Here is a 17,454-nt window from a genome sequence, read left to right on the forward strand (position 1 = left end):
GTGGCAAATGGTAAAGTAGGTCAAGGTTGATCGATCCATACCAAAACATTTTGAAAAAATTAAGTAGGTCAAGTGTTATAACGTTCGTAAAGCCAGTTACTTATTCGGCGTAGAGGGCGAAGATGCAAAAAAGTTCGCGGAACTGGGGTGGCAAATGGTAAAGTAGGTCAAGGGTGATCGATCCATACCAAAATATTTTGAAAAAATTAAGTAGGTCAAGTGTTATAACGTTCGTAAAGCCAGTTACTTATTCGCCGTAGAGGGCGTAGACGCAAAAAAGTTCGCGGAACTGGAGTGGCAAATGGTAGAGTAGGTCAAGGGTGATCGATTCATACCAAAATATTTTGAAAAAATTAAGCAGGTCAAGTGTTATAACGTTCGTAAAAGCTAGTTACTTATTCGCCGTAGAGGGCGTAAATGCATAAAATGTTATTAAACTTTGACCGGAAGAAGTAGAGGAGGTCAAGGCTAACATGTTGGTGCAATATCAACTCAATTAGACAGTTATTACGTATTAAAATCTGTTTTTTTAAAATATTTGTGAATGTCCCTTTAATTGAATTTGAATAAGGAACTAGGAACTAGGAACTAGTAACCAACTTCACAGACATGTTAATATGTCAAATCATGTACAAAGCACGTACGATCGGTTTCGATTTTCTAAAATAACACATTACAATTCATTGAAATGAAAATACAAATTATTATAAAATAGGAGATAAACATTTATATTTACTGTAAAAAATAATACCGATCGAGGTTTTAAAAAAATGTCAATAGTATTACTATTACAACATTAGAATTTCTATATTAAAAATTAAAATAATGAGCGTTTTCATTACTAACACCTATAAACGTGTGTATGTGTATAATGTGTATCTTGTGCGCCCCAAGTTAGCGCAACCAAAATAAAACGCGACCGATATCAAATGTAAAAAGTGCATCTAGCGGCGCTCCATACACAATTGATTTTATCGCGACCGATTTCAAGCGCGACCGATTTCATCTGACACACCCACTTGTATCTCGCGGTCAACAAACAAGCGCAGCAGAGGGGAGACGATTGACCTGCCAATAAAGAACTCTGAATTATTGCACGGTGGCCGTGCTGATAGCCTCTATCGGTCCCTATTAATTATTATATTAATATTAATATAAAATAAGCAGCCTCTTTGGTTTGGACGCGTGTGGAATTGAGCACGTCGCGCACACAGTACACAGCAACCAATCGGAAGTTTAACGCGCGTACCGGATGCGCGTGTATCGGATGTGCACGTGCGTCGTTTTTTACAAGCAAAAACATAAACTATTAATTTTATCAAGCATGTGCAGCTATCATAATAGCTTTTTCTATAGTCAATTGTAAATTACTGTTTTTCATTTTCAATATAAAATCTTCATGCCTATACTATTATCATTTACTCCATGCTATTATTAGTACTTGAATCAACTACTCAACCTCCTCCTATACACACAGCCGCTGTGCATACTGTATGTATACATGTCTATTTTAACGTGTAACCTTCCTCTCTCCGATCACTCCCATTGGCTGAACACTTTGACCTACGTTATTGGTCACAACCACGACAACAGTAAGTGTCTTCACACAACAGGAAGAAGACGTGGAAGGAGGGGTTTGAGGATTTATAATCAATTTTGAAAATGGCTGAGATGATCGATAGGTTGGCTTCAGAAGTAGAAGCTAAGGTAAACATTTCTCCGAACATAGACTTTGGTAAGTGTGTTAAATATTATTATATGTTTGGCGCTACTGCAGTTTCGCACCACACTGTTATTTCTTCGATTTCTCACCTAAACTTTCCTTTTTCACACTCACAACATAATATTATGTAACATGTTTATACGATTCGACCACTAACGAAGTAATTTTTTTTAAATAACAATACTTTTCAAAACATTTTAAACGATATTGAACTCGCTGCAACACACTGCGAAATGTTCGCCATCTTATATTTATCACTTAATTGCCAGAATGTATGCTTCATTTTCCCAAAAAAATGTAGAAACTATATAGGGCAGTGTTATAAAATCCGATTACACATATAGGCCTATTTAGTTTTGAAAGGCAAGAAGTGTTTTCAGCTGGCGAAATAGAGGTTAAATTAATATTTCATTATTAGTATTATTATTCATATTAATAATAATAGGTCTGACTCCTATCAAAGAAAATTATCTCGGTCACTAATCAATACATTCACTAAAACAAAAACAATAATTTTCTATTTTTTAATACAGTGAGTGAATCCATGCTGTGTTTTACATATTGAAATTGAAATATGGTTTATGATTTTTAAAACTGTGAATTGTTTTTTAAAAAATAAAATGTTTTATGTACGGACTCATATCGTCGCCGTTTTGATGTACAGCTGGTTCTTTATAAAAACCACTCTCTGCAGTTTAAAAATAAGAACAGAAAATAAAACATAGGCCTACATTGATTTCTGGCAATTTTCTAATTCTAAAATGGCCACAGTTCGATCGAAGTATTCGAGGAAAAGGAGCTGTTTTGAAAGGCATTTTTTATTGTGATAAATGTAATTTAACGGTGGCTAAATCATGGGAACATGTTACATAATGTCCCAAAATTGTATGATGTGAGTGTGAGAAAAAAATTAGGTGAGAAATCGAAGAAATAACAGTGTGGTGCGAAACTGCAGTAGCGCCATATGTTTTAATGAATGAATTGCCAGGCCCAGTTATTTTTGTCCTCTTTTTCGTGCAGCTAAAACCTAAAAGAAAGAGTGAGTCATTTGTGTATCTGACAGTGATGCATTGCATGTCTGATACTACTCTGGGCTAGCTAGGCCTAGACCTAATTAAACATACTAGAATCAGAGTAGGCACCATATATTTGTTTTGAGAAATAATCTGCACCTATCCTGCCGGCTGATCATTGCAACCACATATTAATATTATTATTAATTTATTTTATTGCAATCATAATAATAATCTTCATTTATTTATTTGTATTTTAAAAATAAATTTGCAAATAATACGAATATCTCACTTTTCTTTCCTGTTTTTGATAATTTATTCTTTTTAGGGCCTGGATATGAGCCAAAAACATCAGAACCAATTGCCCGACCTCTTAGTAACATGGATGAGGTGTTGCTATGGAAACCAGGTGAAGATGAATTCAATGTAGCGAATGAGGTACTAGCAAAGCGAACTGAATCAGAAGTAGCGAGACCAAAGACGTTGCTTTGTCATGATATGATGGGTGGATATGTGGATGATAGGTAATTTGTATTGCTTTACACTATGAATAAACTTTTATTACGATTTTGGTTTGGTTTGTGTGGATGCTTGGCTATAAAAAATGAAAACATTTTGGTGGGTGGAAGTATAAATTGTATTTATTTATTAAACTTTTTTTGCAAGAGTATATCTAACAGCTGTACTTGAAGATAATATAAAAATATAAAAAAAAACTTGATAAAAGAACCAATCCTGCCTTTCTCATCTTAATTATGCAAATTTCTTTGTAGGTTTATTCAAGGAGTTGCAAAGACTGACTGCTACCGGTTCTACCATTGGCAATACATTGACATTTTCATCTACTTCAGCCATCATTTTCTAACCATACCACCCGCTCCTTGGACGAATGCAGCTCACAAGAATGGCACCCTCATGCTAGGTAAGTGTTCTGGTGAATCTTGGATCGCTTTGCTTTATTAAGCTCTCAAAAAAAGTGTGATGTGCCCAAATATGGTAGTGATATGACTTCATTGTGTCCATATATGGGCACATCACATTTTTTGTCACATAAAGTTTGATAGTGTAGACAGAGCTTTACAATAAATTCTCCCAATATTGAACATCCTTGATGCTTTAAACTGTTTTTTTTTTTTTTACAGGGACTTTTATTACAGAGTGGACAGATGGATTTGAGCGATGTAAGCAAATTCTTGCTAGTGAAGAAACTTGTAGAAAATTTGCAGATAAGATGGTTGCGCTTGCTAGATATTACAAATTTGATGGCTGGTTGGTTAATGTTGAGAATCATATAGAGGTATAAAATGGAAAAAATATAAAAAGTGTTATTCATACTGTATGTCAATAAGTAATATAAGTACCGTATAGTAAAATCATTATAAAGTGAAAAATATGTTTTCTTGCAGCCAGAGCATATGCCACAACTATTAGAGTTTGTGCAATATTTGACCTCTGAGATGCATAAGCTTGACCCTATGTCAAAGGTTATCTGGTATGATAGTGTCATTCAAACAGGCAAGCTAAAATGGCAGGACATGCTCAATGATAATAACAGGTGATATATTTAACTTTTATAATGTTAACTACTACCTATTAACCAATGAACTTTAACCTCTGACCTCTGTGAATAAAGTTTATAAAAACTACTAACCATTTTTTTCTTTCTTAGAATGTTTTTTGATGGATGTGATGGAATCTTTTTGAACTACAACTGGAATGAGCAGAAACTTAAGGATTCTGTCAAAAATGCTGGGGCCCGTCCGCATGATGTGTATGTTGGAGTGGACATATTCGGAAGAGGCTGCTTCGGAGGTGGTGGCTGGAACACAAACAAGGCCATGGAAGTGATTCGAAAGGTTGATTTATCTGCTGCAATATTTGCTCCTGGATGGGTGTTTGAAAAGCATGGAGCAGCTAAATTTATTATAAATGAAAACAGGTAAGCATACATGGTTAAAAACATTTTGGAAACGTATGGTGTACTGCAAAACTAACTTCATTGGCCTTTAATTATCATGTAACCAGCAGCATTGGTTTTGCGCCTAAGCTTCTAAACAATATGCCAGCTAAAGCAAATAACAGGTGATATATTTTTTATTTTATAATGTGATGGTGTCAAGAAAAAAAAAATATATATCACATCAAAAAACATTCTATGTTGATTAGTAGTTTTTATAAATGTATTCATGGGGTTAAAGTTCATTGGTTAAGGAATTCAACCAATCAAATGGCAAGGATATACGTAGTTGTGTTATTTAATCTAGATGAAATATACAGTGACCAGTATTGTGAAGAATATGCTATTCTATGTATGTTTATTTTGTAGGTTTTGGTCATTGATAGAATCATATCTACACCCACATGGCGTAAAGCAACTTCCTCTATGTTCCAATTTCTGTCAGGGCTTCGGTGTACATGGTTTCAGCAGTGGAAAGGTATAGAAATCAGTATAATGTATATATTTTCCAAACAAAATCGGTATATTTTTATTTTCATATTAATACTTGATAAGTAAGGTAACTTTAATTATCTGTTTTTACCCTGAAAGAAAATGATGAATAAGAACTGGTGTAACCTAAGTGCCCAGCAGATCCAGCCATCGTTTAGCAACAAGCAGTTTGAAGATGGCGCTAAACAGAAGATGGACCGTAAAATAACGGATGGCTACAGTGGTGGCGGTTGCCTGTCATTTGATGGCAGTTTAGATGCTGATAAAACACATACATTTAAGTAAGCAACACTTTAAAAATATTAAAAGTAGAACCCTCCTTTGGAAGACCTCTGTTCAAGGGACACCTCTATTCAAGGACTGTGAAAAACAAGGGGTAATATAATACCCTACGGCCAACCCTTAATTAATAGGGTTCTGCTGTATTTTTATTGATACGGTTACTGTGGTTATTAAGAGAAGAATTTTCAATTACAGACTATGTATAAAATATTAAGAACATAGAATTGTGGCATTGCTGATGAGTACCATGCTTGCATTGGTTCAATTCTGGCCAGAGTCTTGTACCAATGTCTTTTTCTGGTATACTAGTATCCAAATACAAAAATAAATGGTTAAATAAAATAGAAATATTAATTGTTCACAGGGTGTTGATGACAGATATTGAATGTACAGATGCCATTCTCATATCATACTCTGTAAAGACATCGAATCAAGTGAAAACTGAGTTGTATTTACAGACAGCTGGACCAGAGGGACAAATAATACTTACAGATACAGAAGGTAGGCTTTTAAATTAATATAGACAAAACATATACTTATAATATTATCAATACAGAGCATGCCATACAATATAGAGAGATATGTAAATGAATGTCTTTCTGTTTGCTTTTAGATGCATCAAAAGCAGACAAGCAGACCATCACAGACTACGGACTTCACGAATCTGAGAAACGTGCCGACATGCCAGCTGCTGTATTTGCTCCACTAATGGGCAAAAGCATCACAGCATTGAAGGAAATGTCTGCTAATATCCCAAATAGTAATGGATGGGTGACCAGGTAATGATCTCACAATGACCTCATACTTATGAGAATCTCTTTAACCTTTTGATAACGTGTTGACATGCCAGATGCCATATTTGCTCCAATAATAATGGGCACAAACATTACAGCATTGAAGGAAATGTCTGCTAATATCCCAAATAGTAATGGATGGGTGACCAGGTAATGATCTCACAATGACCTCATACTTATGAGAATCTCTTTAACCTTTTGATAACGTGTTGACATGCCAGATGCCATATTTGCTCCAATAATAATGGGCACAAACATTACAGAATTAAAGGAAAAAGCTAACAAATAGTAATGGATGGGTGACCTTAAAATGACCTCATACCTTTCATACTCGTACCTTTTTAACCTTTGATATCAATTGACCTCATTTAATTTTTTTCTTAGATATTATTTGTTGACAAGTAAATCATTAGGTGGTTGTCCAAGAATCACTGAAATTGGTTTGAAATGCTCAAGTGAAAATGAACCTACAATTTACAATGTTCTTTTAGGACAGATTAAGGTAAGGATGTATTCTTAATCAAGTTGAATTGTTTGGTTATAAGGTGCCCGTATTAAAGTAAAGTAAATCCTATACACAGTTGATTTGTTCTCACCCTAATTCCCTATAATGTGTATGTCACTACTTAGATCATATAAGATAAAAGAAACATTTTTCATTTATATAATGATTGAGTGACTGATTGATTTTTTATTTAATTGATGAATAACTTCTTCTGGTGAAATGCCGAGTCATCTATTGATCCATTCCTCATACAATTCTATTCTCCATGACCAGACTTATAACAATTTATTGATTAAATATTTAAACGTAAGCAATTGGAAAATACATATTATTGATCAATCTAATCATTATTCATTGTAGGTTATAGACGCTGCCCAGTTGAAGGACAGCATGACCCAGGTGACTGACTTGACCTGCCAGGACATCACATGGTCTCCACCTATTATTTCACCCAATCAATTTGAAGGACTCGTCTCCATTTGCATCACAGTCAAATGGAAATACGCCGGTGATGCCTCACATTATGACATATTTGTAAAAGGTGTAACGCGCAGTCCAAATGAAAATATTGAACTTTCTGTGTATGAACCAGTTTTCGTAGGAAGATCCCATTCTAATCAGTTCCGTATTTGTCATTTACTGGTCCCTCAAAAAACAGAGAAGCACACCCTAGAAGTAATGGTGTTGCCCACTAATAAGGCTGGTTTTCAAGCACCCTTGTCTAGTGTTTCAACAGTAAAGGTTAACTATTCTTAATCAGACTGCTTTTAGAATATTCTACTGCAGTTGCTGCAGTATATGATGATCTATAGATTCAGTATCATAATGTATTGTAAGAGATATGTTTAGGTGGACCAATTTCAACTTGCCTCCAAAAATCATGAGAACACCCAGTTTACTATTATAAGTTCAAATTCTTTTTTACAATAATCATAGCAGCTGTATAAGTAATACAGTTTGACCAAGGTTTTGTTGATGATTATATTTATATATTTTGAGCTAGAATAGTATGTGCACATTTGTCATTTATAATTGATATACTGTATTCAAGAAAACTGATTCCAACAGAAATTAGTTTATTTAGTCACCTGGATATGCAAATTGTTTTCTAATATTAAGACCAGTATTTGCTTGACCCATATATGACATCATCATAATTGACCATTTGACATTGTGTGTGATATACCTGTACGTAATTAATTTGGTATATATCGTACCTGTGCAATGTAAAGTATATACACTTCATATTGGTTTAAACCATAATATGAATATTTTCAGATTCAGCGCAAATTATTTTTGTAACTATAACAACAATATGTTTTATTATCTTTTTATTGTCTATTAAGAAAAATGATTACTGTCTTTTATACCTCTATAATGAATTGCTATCTACAACCTTATGGCATTATAGGCAATATCAGTTGGCAGTCGCATTTGATTATTAAATAGGTTTATTTATAAAATAAAATTTATTTTGTAACTGAAACCCTAGTTCAAACCAAATAAAAATATTATTTATTTTAGTTATTACAACAATATGTTTTGCATCTATTATTCAAAAATGATTATTAATCCCTTACTGTATTTTATACTTCTATAATTAATTGGTATCTACAACCTTATGGTATTATAGGCAATACCAGTTAGCACATTTCATTATTGAGGTTAATTGTTTATAAAATGAAACCTAGTTCAAACTAATTATTTGTGGTCGAATGCTACTTAATTCATGAGTAAAAACGAAAAAGAATAATATGAGTAATGTCTAATAAATATATTGTGCAATACTTATAGGCCTATGTTTATATCATGTTTAAAAATTTGATAATATATTATTTGTAACTCGGCCTTCTAATAAATTGAACCTAAAGCTGTAATAATTAAGATATATGTAGCTTATTGACGTAAAATTTGATATATTTTTAATTGTTTTTTTTTACAATTCATTATAATGAGTAATGAAATTGCTTACAATTAGGATATGTGTGTAGTCAAACTATGATTGGCAATTAAAAATGACCTAAAATTCATGTAACATGTGCTTTGATTGATTTAGCTATTTTATTGTTTATTGATAATGTGCCATGTTAGACAGGCTGATAATCCAAAAGTGATTGAGTATACCATATTCAATATTAAATAATTTAAATAATTGCGCAGTATGCGTTCCATACAACACTTGTCACAGATTACTATTGGGGGTGTACTTCCGGAATGTAAGCCGTGACCTCCCTGTGTTGACCGCGGGTTTCGCCTCTACCACTTATGATGTATCGGGAAATGATGTGTTAAAGTGTTGTAAGTTATTTAACTATATTTGATTATTATCGAGATTAAAATAAAACAATAGCATTTTTTATTCATGCAATTCTAATAAATCATATTTAATCTGAGTACAATTGTTCTTTCCTAAGAAAATACAGTAGGTTGTGTATCAATTTCCCTAACAATAAATCGAGTGATCTAATTTGTTTCCGTTTCGAATTACGCGCACAGACGATGAGATTATGAAGAGAGCTGAGATAAACATTGCACGGTATACCACCAGGACTAAAAATTTAATTCCAATAAAATGGCTACAATACTACGTTTTTTCACATCAGGGACGAAAAAAGCATTTGCTAAGTATCCAATGTTATCAAATAGCCTTACATACTGTGGTTTATATGCTGCGGCAGAAGTTACTCAACAGTTAATTTTGAAGGAACAACCACCACACACGAAGAACAGTACCTCGATGATGGAAGGCCGCATAGATTGGAGGAAAGTTGGGCATGTAGCATTAATTGGTTTAGTTTTCAATGGACCAGTCGGGTATACGTGGTATAGATTATTAGATAAATGGTTACCAGGAACTGCGAGGAGGACTATAATTAAGAAAATGATCATTGATCAATTATGTGCCTGTCCACCTTTTATTTGTGCATTTTACGTTGGTAAGAAAGTGTTTTAAATTTATAGTCTGGGAAAAATAACATTTTAATTGATTGCTATACAGTTTTGAACAGGATGGCAATTTCTATTTCATAACCAAAGTCATATATACCATACTTTTAAAACCAATCCACAAATCCAATTGTGTCTGTAAGCCGTACCTTGAAAATTTAACAATGTGTATGACGATTCAGACTCAAACAAGGTGTTTTTTTAAAATAAAAGAATATTTTACAATGGCCAAACAAAAAAAATTACGTGGTTCACTCGTATCGTAATATTATGCAAGTTTTGTTCCTATGGTTATTTTATATGAAATAAACTGTTTCATTTTCACAAAACTGTTTCTTTTCCACTATAGTGCTCGATAACTAAATAATGTTTATTTTTCCCTAACTTTTCCACTATATAGTGAGATGATTAAATAAATAGCATTTATTTTTCCATAACTAGGTATAAAATAATTTATGAGATAAAATTACGGGTTAAAGCATACCTCAAATAATAAAATATAATCTAAATTTTTAATCTTGATTTATAGGTATTAGTATATTGGAACAAAAGAAAGATATATATGCAAGTTTAAAAGAGAAATTTATACCATCATATCTAGTTGGATTTGCTTTTTGGCCACCAGCTCAAGTAAGTGAAAAATATTCAATTTTGATCTACCATTTCCTATATTGTTGATTAAAAATGGAATTTGTAGCTTATTTAACCAATACTTACCATACTATAGTACTACTAAATCTGTATTGTAATTTAAAATCCTGATTGATGGCAAAACTTTTTTCTAACAATCTAACATAATTCTTCGTTGTTATGTAATGAATTATTATTATTTCATTTTTATTTGTTTATTTTGACAGGCTGTAAACTTTATTTTCATTCCATCCCATTTGCGAATTGTTTACGTAGCTTCAGCAGGGTTTGTGTGGGCTAACGTCTTGTGTTTTATCAACAAAAGAGTGAGTAGATAGCGTAGCAGGACTTTTTAATAGATAGTGTACAAAAGATATAATTCATGCAAGTCATGATACAATATTTTATTGCAGATTGAATAACAAGGACATGGTATATCTGTGTAATCTGTGTTTGGCAGAAGAAAACAAGGCCTTGGCAGTGTTTTTATATGTAGTATAAAACATATGTACAGAAAGCCACCTTTAAATTTAAATAATAGATATACTTACAGTATGCATTGCAATTACCCTGAATAATAAGTACATTTTAATCCTCATGTAGGTACAGTATATGCCCACGCTCTTAACTTGACCAAACCTCATATTTACAGATGTTTGAGCATATATATTCTAGTCCGTTAAGAATAAAACATAATGTTTGTTTTGTCTACTTTATAGTCAACAGAACCAAGAATTACTGAAGTGAACCCTGTGAAAGATAGACAGATATCAGGTCAGCCCTTTGTGAGTAATAAACGATAGCCAACTACTGTCTGACATTTTATTGCAGCTGAGTGGAGATGACCGATTTTATTAATCCTTAATCAACTAGACTGCCATGTTTAGGGACCATAAGCAAATATTTACTGAACTGAAGTAAATTGCATTCAATATGATGCAGTATACAGAAGAAAAAAAATTATAAAAATGCTGCACATGATTGGTTGAATGATTACTAAATATACTATATAGTCAATTTAGAATTGATTATAAACAAATTGTATTTAATATTTAATTTTATTCATTATTATAATGATATTGAAATAATAGACAAATTCTTTATCTCGGGCATTTAAAATATAATATAGTCCAGGGTGTATTTTACATTTTTTACAATATAATTATTTTGATACTAACATTAAGTAGTGTTGTTTTTAAAAGTGCCTTACAGTAGTATTTTAGTCAACAGCTTTTTAAAAAGAATAACAATTTAAGATCCTTGCTTTCCATGCATTCTCATGCGTGTGCAGGAAATATAGAATTTAGATAATAATACTTAGTTTTTCCATGTCACGTTGTTACTGAGCAACACTCAATGGGGTCCAGCAAATTGAAGTTCTGTGTGCATGTTTGTTTAATATTCTATTAATTTTGTAGGCCTTATTGGGGACATTAGAGACTTAAGACCTAGTTTATGTCATGTTAATTCACTGTACGCATGGCAGGATGTTGGACGTGCTGCCTCACTTGATTCATTAACACAGTTTTGGCAGACTTTGACCAGCAACACAATATGTTTAGGTCATAGGTCGTTTGAAACTAGTGGTACTTTTTTTTTTTGCATTTTTTCCTGGTTTTTCTTCTTGAGGGACTAACAACATTTACAAATCATTAGCACTTTTTTTGATCTTTAAACAGACTCTGAAAACAACAGTACTAATATATTTAAACTCCACTGGCAAGCAAGTACTGTACAGTATTGCTTGCTACGTTTTTTTGACGTCACACACTACATTATTTAAGCTAGGCCTAGAGACATCTACGAGCTACTTAGGTAGTGCATTATTTTTCTCTTTTTTCATAATTAACCTTAGAACGTACATTTAAAAAGAAATTACCTTGTTTAATGTTTTTTAGTGTCTTTAAAGTTATCCTTGTGTATAGTAGTGCCTTCGTTAATATTATGATACATCTTATGTTTCCATTGGTTCTGAGTAGATGTTTTGGGAACCAATTGTGCAAGTTATACCATTATACCATTTACCTCATCAGTTTTCCATCCCACCTACCTGTAATCTGTCCTCTCTCAACATTCCCTTCATTCTTCCATCACAGCCCAGCTACACTCAATATTCCTGTCGTTCCCCTAAAAGCATATTTTTTGATGCAATATTATATTAATGCTGCTTTTAAGAACAATGCAAGTGAGTGTTTACTTTCTAGTAATACTGTATATACTGTAGTTTTAAAAGTGTATTTGTTTTGATGATTGCCAAATATTCAGATTGTCCACTTACAAACACAGGCCCACTAATTAAACAGGGCCACATGTTGAAACAGGCTTGTAATAGAGGGCATTGTAGGTGTGAATGCTTGTGGTGTCTGTGGCTGGGGTATTTTTTTATAAATATGTTATTAGAGGTTCAATTGAATTGTCTATATTTTTGAAATGTTGGTTATTGAAACCAATAAACACATATTTAATTATTAACTAATATTGTAATTTGGTATAAATTATACTTGAACTTTACTGTAACTTGATACTTTATTGGATGATATTTTGCCAAATATTATGTAAATAATATAAATAAACAAATGTCTTTTTTTGCAAACAAATTGTACCTGTTTTTTGGTATTAATTTTAATTATTTTTTATTATTTTCTTTTTCTAAATTTGTATGTTTAAGGAGACTTATATGAATCAGGAATCTTTAATACAGTAATTATCCACTGGATTAGGGGCCATAGTGTTAAAACATAGTCTATTATATTGCAAAGGGTTATTGTATTACGAATGAGGGTACGTTTATTGTAAATACATAAAAAAAAAATAACGCTTAAAAAAGAACGACGTTTCGACTCCATCATGGGGTCATTATCAAGTCCAATGAATGAAATTTTAAAAAACAACTAATTAAATAACACAAGCCAAGGGTCAAAGTTTAAATAACTTTAATATTTAAACTTTGACCCTTGGCTTGTGTTATTTAATTAGTTGTTTTTTAAAATTTCATTCATTGGACTTGATAATGACCCCATGATGGAGTCGAAACGTCGTTCTTTTTTAAGCGTTATTTTTCTATCATGGTTATTGTATTGTTAATAAAATAATATTTTGTCACCTTTGACTCTAGAGGGCAGTATAACTATTTTCAATTAATATTAGAACTGCTACATGTTAGTTATATTTTTTGATGCAAATACTTTTATTAAACAAGGGAACAAATAAATTAATACCACGATTATTTACTGTGTGTTTGCTGCATTATTAGTGATTTCAGTGGTACATCCATCCATTCTGCCAGTCTAAGTGAACACTTTTCCATTTTTAAAGAACATGACTTCAGTCAAATCATCATAAAGCATTAAATCAAGAAAATATGCGAGACAACCAATAAAGATATTCAACAACATATTCATAAAAGTTTTTAATAAATTCTTAAAATTATTCATTTTGCAAAAATGTATAAAATAAAAAAACCATAAGAATCAATTTACATATTTTGTTCATGGAAATTACTCCATGTCAGGGGGTGGGCTAATACCCGAATTAAGAATTAATATTTTGTCCACATAAATGTACTAACAATAATCATAAAGAATTATTTTAATTTAAGTAGAATATAAGAAGATTGCAACCTTAGAAGCACACCAAGCTAAAAATCTTTACAAAATACTGCAGTAGCTCTAATTACTGTACTTATACTACTATAGCACAATATTGGCAGTCAACTATTTAAAACCTTTTCTATACACATAAGCAAATAAACTTAATATTTATTAAAATGAATGGACATCAAATAGAAAGGCTACATTAAATCATTAATTACCTTTGGAATAGAAAATTGTACAACATTGTGTATAAAAAAAATGATCTATAATAAACGCTTTGTTTATAAATTAACATAAATTATTCATTACTATTATTAATCAGATTATTGATATAAATTTAATACAGTATCTTTATCTTCAACGATATTTTTTAATACATCTGCTGATACTCTGATTTTACCACATTTTTTCCATTTATTTACACATAATAAATGCAACATTTTTTGTACAACATTGTGTATAAAAAAAAATGCTTTTCTATAAATAATAAATAAACGCTTTGTTTATAAATTAACATAAATTATTCATTACTATTATTAATCAGATTATTGTTATAAATAATAATACAGTATCTTTATCTTCAACGATATTTTTTAATAGAGCTGATACTCTGGTTTTTACCAGATTTTTTCCCTTTTATTTACACACATATATGAATAAATGCACAACGTTGTTATTTAATAACGTCATTATTTCTCGTTTAAAGCATTGACTAACCAATCATCACTAAACATTTCGTCTGAATCATCACTAATGTCCTCATCATCATCTCCCCCATGCAACAAGCTAGCATAGTGTAAAGTCTTCTTTTTTTGTGGGGCTAACTTCGCAGTTGCTATGACAATAGTTCCCCAGATGAATGCTAAAACTGCCGACCCCTGGAACAGGATAACAAGGCCTACTTTATCATATAGATACCCACCAATCATACAACCGGCGCCGTAGCCTAAGCCCCAATATAATGATAGCAAGATATATTCTACAGTGCGTTCCTCTCCAGGTGGCGCTATATTCTCTGCTAATGACGACACTGCACCCATTAACGCTCCATAGCTAAAAGCGTGCGACAACTCAATAGGCAGAACCGCCCAAGGATGTTGCATAAATGAGTACAATAAACAACGCACACATAAGAAAAACATTGCTAACGCTAGAGTTCCAATATTTGTGATTTTTTTTGCTAGAAATACTCCAAGATAGAGCATTGGGATTTCACACATTGCACCCAGAAACACAACCGAACCAAAGAGAATATTCGAGCCACCTAAATCTTGTAGCAACCAAAACAAAAAATTACTAACATTTGCTTGGAAACCACCGGCAATAATCATCGTCAAAACGAATATCGCATTCGAACGGCTCGACAAAATTGATTTCAATCCTATCACATATTTACTACGGTGTCTTATTTTCGTGTCTGTATGAAATGGATAACAAAACGCTAACAAAAATGCAGATCCGAAGAAAATCGCAAACGAATAAAAATGAATCATGAGACGACTCGTCTCCGGGAATATAATACAACTAGCATTGTCTACTATTATTGAAGTAATAAATGCGAAAAGCCCGTAACTGAAAATGCGATAGCTTTGATGTGAACCATACTTTTCGGTTTCATCAACGGAGTCTAATGTTTCATAGAGTGAATCCTCGCATATTTCTTGCCCGGGTGATGCGAATATTTCACTGATGAGGATGACAATGAGTGCAAATATAAATGTGCGATACTCCAAGTCCATAAATTGATCTTTTAACGTGAACATTTGATCTTGGATACCTCGCAAAGACCATCTTGTGGTACCAGAGAAGTTTGCGTAGTAAGTTTGTTCATTATAACCATCATTTATCTCTCTTTTTTGTCGCTCACCAAAATCTGGCGGTAAGGTATTTGTCAAAACTGCATTGTAAAGATTAGGGTCATGTGACTCCAGCCAGTCGAGAAAGCGCTCCATGCTTATTTTTTTTCCTTTCTTAAGTTGCTTAGTTTTATATTGATCATAAGCATTATCTAAACTGTTAACAAAATTGTAATTGGCACTGGTTTCATGGGTAGTTGGGGTTGCTAACGAACTAGCCTCGTTTAAATTTCCTACAGTGCTTGAGGTTAGCTGAACAGTTGATTGAGTGGGCACATTTGGCGTCATCAATACAGGAGTATTTGCCACTTCTGTTGTGTTGATACGAACATCTCCACCAGCACTTGCCCCACCAGCACTTGCCCCACCAGCACTTGCCCCACCAGTATGGTTACCCGTTTTTGGGCAATAGACCAATGAAAGAGATTTATCCACAGGTGGTATTAGAGTCAGACCAAGGTTCCCAGCAATCGCCATAAACAGTGCCATCATCAGAATGATACGCTTTTTCTTGTAACGGCCAGCACATCGCGTCCATGCTGGTCCCGTCCAGAATGCAACCAGAGATTTTCCACCAAAGAGGATTCCAGTTTGCGTAGCAGAGAGTCCTAACTGTCGGAAGTAGAGCGTGAGAAATGGTAACAAGCTCCCTCTTCCAGAGTACAATACGGTGAAGAAAAAAGTTGTGAACAGGATCACCTTCTTCGTATTAACTTGCTCTCGTACCATTTTGATTTTCTAAGACTGATCTACTTTGGAAAAAAAGAAATATAAAATAATATAATATGAGAGGAAGATTGTTCCTAAATAAACTATACAATGTAACATATTTTAACATGCATATATGTATGACATTCAAGATTTATTTTGCTACTTAAATAGTACACAATTTACAAATCACAGTTTATGTAAAGTAAATCATATGCACTACTTACCCGAATGCAAAGTATACGTGACAGCAATAATATTAATACTGCACAGCAATTAAAATAATTTATACAAAACACAGAACGTAATATACACTTTTATGTACATACAATGCACAGGTACATACAGGTGTGTAGGAAGGAAAGTCCATGCAATGCTTACCTTGTTGGATAATGATATTATTATTAACTACAGCAGGTAGGCCTAACGGTCATCATTCAGTCTTCATCCATCCCACAGGGAGTTTTCTCCCCTTACCTCTGACGCGAATTAGCAGTAAAAAAGAAAGTTGTTTGCTACACACTATGTGTAATTTAGTGTAAAATCCATCAACTTGTTATTAAGCCATGTAAACGTATACAATGGTGAAAATTACAGATGTATTGTTCTCAACGACCGGTGTACATCATTTGGATTATCATAATATTGTGTAACGAAGCATGAAGGAATGATCTATTCACTTTGAAGGTAGGTTATGTATTTTAATGTTTCCAATTAATCATTAAAAAATGTTGATACCCAAAATATACTACTACTATTGCATTTATGCTTACTTAATGTGACTATTTTGTTTTATAATTTAACCAAATAACCATTTGAATAATTTTTATTATGCATAAATTATTATTATTTACCTTATAAATAAATAGATTTTACCAAACAGGTTGTAGTATCAGAATATTCCACGTTGTCAAGAAATTAAAGGATTACCGCATTATTAATATTAATTTTATGG

At 32.6% G+C, this 17,454-nt stretch overlaps 3 protein-coding genes across 3 annotated transcripts; 2 read left to right on the forward strand and 1 right to left on the reverse strand.

Annotated features, from left to right (window-relative positions):
• Positions 1-1,605: 1,605 nt before the first annotated feature.
• LOC144840371 (cytosolic endo-beta-N-acetylglucosaminidase-like) lies at positions 1,606-8,796 on the forward strand. The gene is made up of 12 exons (XM_078696166.1): positions 1,606-1,735; positions 3,065-3,260; positions 3,510-3,658; positions 3,879-4,033; positions 4,143-4,291; positions 4,406-4,675; positions 5,063-5,171; positions 5,285-5,466; positions 5,832-5,968; positions 6,081-6,246; positions 6,646-6,763; positions 7,127-8,796. The coding sequence occupies exons 1-12, from the start codon at positions 1,663-1,665 to the stop codon at positions 7,520-7,522; spliced, it is 2,100 nt and encodes a 699-aa protein (XP_078552292.1). The 5' UTR covers positions 1,606-1,662; the 3' UTR covers positions 7,523-8,796.
• A 495-nt stretch (positions 8,797-9,291) lies between these two features.
• Positions 9,292-13,540, forward strand: LOC144839989 (mpv17-like protein). Its single transcript, XM_078695600.1, has 4 exons — positions 9,292-9,702; positions 10,242-10,342; positions 10,570-10,668; positions 11,062-13,540. Exons 1-4 carry the CDS (start codon positions 9,339-9,341, stop codon positions 11,143-11,145), a joined length of 648 nt encoding a protein of 215 aa, XP_078551726.1. The 5' UTR covers positions 9,292-9,338; the 3' UTR covers positions 11,146-13,540.
• A 259-nt stretch (positions 13,541-13,799) lies between these two features.
• LOC144839645 (major facilitator superfamily domain-containing protein 6-like protein A) lies at positions 13,800-17,093 on the reverse strand. The gene is made up of 2 exons (XM_078695095.1): positions 16,881-17,093; positions 13,800-16,540 (listed from the first exon to the last, which is right to left on the reverse strand). The coding sequence occupies exon 2, from the start codon at positions 16,518-16,520 to the stop codon at positions 14,625-14,627; it is 1,896 nt and encodes a 631-aa protein (XP_078551221.1). The 5' UTR covers positions 16,521-16,540; positions 16,881-17,093; the 3' UTR covers positions 13,800-14,624.
• Positions 17,094-17,454: the final 361 nt, after the last annotated feature.

Source organism: Antedon bifida, chromosome 4, assembly GCF_963402885.1.
Source record: "Antedon bifida chromosome 4, ecAntBifi1.1, whole genome shotgun sequence".
Lineage (NCBI taxonomy): Eukaryota > Metazoa > Echinodermata > Crinoidea > Comatulida > Antedonidae > Antedon > Antedon bifida.